Source organism: Plasmodium relictum (assembly GCF_900005765.1).
Source record: "Plasmodium relictum strain SGS1 genome assembly, contig: PRELSG_99_v1_4, whole genome shotgun sequence".
NCBI lineage: Eukaryota > Apicomplexa > Aconoidasida > Haemosporida > Plasmodiidae > Plasmodium > Plasmodium relictum.
The window spans coordinates 8,309-14,726 of NW_021628801.1; the positions used below are offsets into that span (position 1 = coordinate 8,309).

General features: G+C 17.5%; 1 protein-coding gene across 1 annotated transcript; it reads left to right on the forward strand.

Moving 5' to 3' along the window:
- Positions 1-665: 665 nt before the first annotated feature.
- On the forward strand, positions 666-1,472 carry PRELSG_9900900 (hypothetical protein; the record flags this gene model as incomplete). The annotated part of the gene is made up of 1 exon (XM_028677568.1): positions 666-1,472. One exon carries the CDS (start codon positions 666-668, stop codon positions 1,470-1,472), a length of 807 nt encoding a protein of 268 aa, XP_028531332.1.
- Positions 1,473-6,418: the final 4,946 nt, after the last annotated feature.

Here is a 6,418-nt window from a genome sequence, read left to right on the forward strand (position 1 = left end):
AAAAATTTTTACATCATTTCTATTCTATATTAACATAGGAAAAATTTTACTTTTATTAATATAAGAAAAGAACTTTTTTATATATTTTTGTAAGTTAAAAAAATTTTTGCACATATTATGATTAGTAAAACGAAAGAAATTAAATAATAATTTTTAATTACCTATTTTTATTTTATTACTACATGTACTAAAGAAAAAATTAATAAAGTATTATTAAAATAAATGCAAATATTAGCTTCAAAAAAAATGAAATTGTTGGATCCTGTTATAATATTTATTTCTATATTTAATTGAACTAATAATTTCACTAATATATATGGGATAACAAGTTCTAAATATTTTGACATTTTCATTCAATAAATATATAAGTGAAAAAAATAAGTGCAGTTCCGTGTGTATTATATAGAACAATGAGTTTTTTTCTGTTTTTTAATTATAGTACGATAATTTTTATTTTTTCAGTTTTAGTTCTTAGTGGTTTAAATAGTGAAATGGTCGATTATTTATGTGTACTATAATAAATATAAAAAAAATTAACTGTATATAATTTCAAAAAGAATTTTATCTAAGATTAGAAATATAAAGAATATTAAAATTATATTAAAAAATAATATTAAAAATAATAAAATAAAATTATTTTGTCGTAATTTTCTTTTTTTCTAAAGATGGAAAACTTCAGGATAATTTATTTATTTTATTGCTTATTAATTATTAATTCACTAATACCACACTTGTCACTAGGAAATGATGTTTCATTAGATATTCCAAATGATATAAAAAATTATTTATATGATTCCCATTTTTATAATTTAACTAAAAATCTCGAATATAATGAGTTTAAATATTTCATGATGGTATATCTTATGAACATATATGGTTGGAGTTCTTATGTAAAACAAAAAATGTTATTATATAATAAAAATAAAATGAGAAGTATTATCTATGAAGAGGCAAAAAAAGAAAATTTGGATTTATCAGATAATCAAATAGATGATATAATTAGAATATCTCGTATTAATATAGATATGTTAAGAAAAGAAAGGTCAGATAAACATGAAGTTAATGATCTTTATTGTCTAGGGAGAATGTTCGATTTTCAAACTTATAAAGGTGAGAAATTAAAAGAAATTATTAATGATATGAAGCATTTTTGGAACATTAGTGAATTAATCAGAGATAAAGATCTTGAGTGGAAAAACAAAAAGTGGGATTTATGGGAGTCTAGTCTTAAAGATAAAGTTAAAATATTAGATAAAAAAGATAGTATGCTTAATTATGTATTATTCCATAAAAAGGCAACAAAAGAAATTTGTCATACTGTTTATGAATATTTAAAAAAATCATGGGTGGAAACTTATCGTGCTCCATTTATGTCAGAATTTCATGATTTTATTTATAAGTCTTTAGAGGAATTCAAAGAAAATAAAGATACAAATGACAAAAATAAAGAGGAAGTAAATGAAATAAATTAAAAATCATAAAAAAAAAAAAAGATATAATATATTATTATAAAAAGAAAAAGAAAATAATAATTTTTCAATATTATGCTATATTATATAACGATAGCATATAATAAAAAAAACCAGAATTATAAAAAGTATGAATAAAGAGAAAACACAAAAATTAAGAAAAAATATATACATATACTTTAATAAAAATAATTTGAAAAATAACTTGTTTTTATTAATTTATATATACAGTAATAAGAAAAAAATTTAAAGAAATTTTTTATTGTTTAATATAAAATAAATATGATTTTATTATTATTTTTTTATTTATGAATTCATTCTTTTAATATTGAACAATTTTCTGTTTTTTAATCTGTATTTTTTTTTAATAAATAAAAGAAATTATTAAAATTATATCTTTTACTCTATATAAAGAATTATTTTAATTGATAAATAATTTTTTTTCATTTTACTCATGGAAATATAAGTAATATATTATATTGTTTTGTTTTATTAATTTATCCAATATATATACGAATGCGGCTTTTATTAAAACTTACAAAAACAAATACCGTTTGAAAATAAATACCATAACTTTTACTTAATGACTTTTTATTTCAAAATCAATATAAAAACATTTTGCTATTAAAATAAAAAATAATTAATATTAATGTGTAATTCCTCTTTTTTCTTGATCAAACAATTTTTCGTTAAAAGTGTTTTTAATATTTGACCAAGGGATTTAACTATAAAAAATTTTTTACAATAAATATTCTTTTTAAAAAAAAAGATAAAAAGATAATTAAAAAGATAAAATATATGTTAAAATTAATTATATGTATTACTTATAATTTCAATATATTTAGTCAATATAGAGAGAATTTATCTCATTTTTGTATTTTTGAATTTCCCACATATATGTTAACTTATCTAATGCATATATGAATATAGAAAAAACATAACTTAAAAATATACTTATTTTAAATTAAATGGAATTTGTTCTTATATTCTTTTAATTTTTGATTAAATAATTTGACACTTTTTATGTCATGTTAAATTATTTTTATACTACTTTGCAATATAGAATACATTCGAAAAAATGAAACCTAAATCTTATTCATTGTAAACAATTTTCTATCTACAAAAATAACACTTAATATATAATAAAATTGAAATATTTCATTTTTATAACAACAATGGTTACTACATTTCTTTTTACAGTTAAAATTTAGTTAATGTATTATACCAGTTTGTTATCTAATTTATATTTAAATAATATAATCATTAAGTAACATTCATTAGCATTTACCTTGGTTTTAAATAAATAATAAACCATATCTTTTATTTTATTTACTTTTAATTTTTAACTTCCATCATTTATATTTTCTTTCATTTTTAATTCTACATTTCACCAATGTTATTTATGTTTTCAAATTTGATTAATAAAGAATATTACTGTCTTTTTTAAATACCTGTCAGGGCATTACAAAATAAATCTAAAAGTTAGTTGTACATACAAATAATTAAAAAAAAATTTTTAACTATATTTTTTCTTTATGTAATATTATATTTATTGATAATTATTTTTTTTTAGGATAATAATAAATTTTTTTATGAAATTAATATATAAATGATTAACGATAAAAATATACAGTTTCTATTAATGAAGAGACTTAATTTTAATGAAAGATGGCATATTAGTATATTATCAAATGTATGTAGATTTGAACATTTAAATTTTAATAAAAAAAGTAAAATTGTTCACTAAAATTTTTAAATATTTTATAAATTAGTGAATTAAGGATAAAAACATTGAATAAAAATATTTTTAATTTAAGGACTGCAAATGTTATATTCAATGATTTATTTATTCCATATTACGCGATATAATTATATAAGGATTACTTATTATTTAAAATATGTATTTTTACAATAAATGAAATTAGTATATTTCATTATACATTTTATTATGCTACTTGTTCAACATTATACAAAAGTCTTTGAACAGAAAATTTATGAATTAATATTCATTAACTTTTTTCATTTATTTCATTTTACATAAACTTCTTCCTTATTATATAAAAAATTAACTTTGTAAAAAATTTTATTCAAGATAATAATTATACAAAAAAATTAAATTCCTATTATCATTAGAACAGAACTGAAAACTTTTTTCTTTTCTATGACTAATTCATTAATTATCTATACATTAACTTTTTTGTAAATAATGAATAAGCAAATTAATAAAGATATGCAAAGGAGCGTCTAATTATGTTTCTAATTATAAAATAACCTTAAAAAAAAAATACATATCCAAAGTAATTAATACACTTAATACGAAATAATTACCTTATATCTTATAAATTTTAAAACTTGATAATAGAATATACATATTAATTAAATATATTTTATTATTCCTTTAAATTCTATTTAGTTAATGGAAAATTGTAAACTTCAAAAAAAATTTCCAAAAAATAAAATCATTAAATACAAAGCATACTTTTGACTTTACAATAATTAATAACTAATTATACATAAAAATTATGATTCATTAAAACATTAATTTTTTTTTTTATAAAAATATATTATAATTTATTTATCTTAAAAATTAATTAAATTGTTTTTTTTTCAAAAAATTTTGAGAGAAAAAAAACTGAATTAAAAATTTTTTTTTATATATATGCATATTTTATATATTATTAAATATTATAAATTCGTAATTGAAGATCTAAATATTCTAAATCTATGTCTGAATAACAATTCAAAAGAATTTTTAATTCTATTTATTGATCGATGATAAAAAAAAAATTTTGCATTAAATTATGATGAAAAAAAAGATTTATAACTTTTCTTTTTTTGCATTTAGTTAAAATCAATATTTTGAATTGTTTTCATGAAGAAACATATAAGCACAGGAAATAGGAATATTCGTTAAGAGCTTAAAACAAATATTTAGAATAATCTGATATTGCATTATAATCGTAAAATTATTTACATTTTTTTATCATCAATAGTACCTCTTAATATGAGAGGAATTATCATAAAAATATGTAACATTCATAAAAAATGAAATCATTGTCATATTTTTTTATAACTAATAAATTAATAGTTATTTAATTTAATGTGGTATTATGTATATGTGTCTTTTTTGGTTGCAACTTGTGCCTTTGCTATAATAATAATAATAGTTGTCTATTGATTCATTGATCTCTTGTTTAAACACTATTATAGTATATTGAACAGTCAAACTAATAAAATACATATAGAATAATCTATACTAATTTTATTTAATAAAAAACTATTTATTATAGATAATATATAATCCCTATATATTTATTTTACATAACACGAAACAAACAATATATTTCATATATAAATTAAAAACATTTTAAATCAAATATTTGAATAATTTTTTTATTTATTCTCAACAAAATAACTAATTCATTGAATTTGATTTATGTATTTTAATAAAAATTCTCACTTATTTTTACTAAAACTATTTTCATATAAAAATTTATCATCATATTGTTCATAAACTTGTACTTCACGAAAAAATTGATTCTAAAAAAAAGCACATCAAAAAAAAATATTAAAAAAATAATAATTTTTTTATTAGTGTACATATTTTATTTTAATATACTAATTTATTAATTGATCGTTCAAAGATTTTTCTAAAATATTAAATAAATAGATTAACAAAGAACATATGGAGATGTATCTACTGATTTTGTTTTTTGAAAAAATATATTTATGCTACTAATATGTAGACTTTATACATGTAGTTTACATAAATGAATACATTATTTTGGAGGAATTTATTTACTTTAATAAAAATACACCTTTGTTTTTATTAAAAGTTTAGATTTTCATTAAAATTATTTATTATGCAAAAATAATTAATTAAAATAAACAAATAAATTTAAATTATAGTTATTAACAGTATTTCAAAAATACATAAAAGTTAAATGTTAATGGAAACAAAATCTTTTTTGTTTTTCCTTTAAATTTAGAACTTAATGTTTTTATCGTTTAAAATTAATTAATTTTGATAATAGAAACTTTACAAAGATATTTCCATTAAAAGTCTTTTATCATATATAAAAAAAAATAATAATAATTCCTTTTTTTTCTTTTAAAATGAATTAAAATAAATTTAACAAAAAAAAAAAAAAAGTTATCATTTTTTTTTTAAACTAGCGAATATATGTGACTAACTCATTATTTTTTGTATGAACAACTATTATTTTATAAAAAGTTAATAATATATTTTATTAATCAATATTCTCCTCCTTTTCCAATTTAAATTCAGTTATATATATAAAATTTTCTTTATTTATTATAATATAATATCTTAATTGATCCATAACAACACCGTTAATTAGTATAAGTGGTTTCTTTATATATAATACTTCAAATATTTTCCTAACTTGTTTATTAGTTGGCTTCACACTTATTACAACCTTTTTAGACACGTGTGTTCTTTCTCCATTGAATATCCCACAGTCTTTAATTAGTGAAATTTCCAAATCAGGTTTTATATATAATTCTTATGTGGAAGTAGATAAAGTATATAATTTTGCTCCTATGTTTAATAAAGAGCGTACTTTTCTTTCATTTATTTCAACTATTCTCTTAGAATTTGTACAAAATCCTTTAATATTCTTAGCAATTTATACTTTATTAACAGACGATTTACCTTTCTCAATTTTTTCTACATCTTCCTTAAGTTCCTGTACTTTTTCTGATTATTCACTTCTGAATACACTGTTAATTCTATTTCTTTTTCTAACAAAATTTTCATTATTTTCTTTCAGTCGATTATTTTTATATCTTATTTAACTTTACCTTTTTTTTCTACAAATTCTTCATCTACTGATTTATTAATTGGTCATTTAATGACTTTGCTAGAGTATTAAACAAACAAATTAATAAAGAGCATTGTATAACTAAATATACGCTTATATATATAT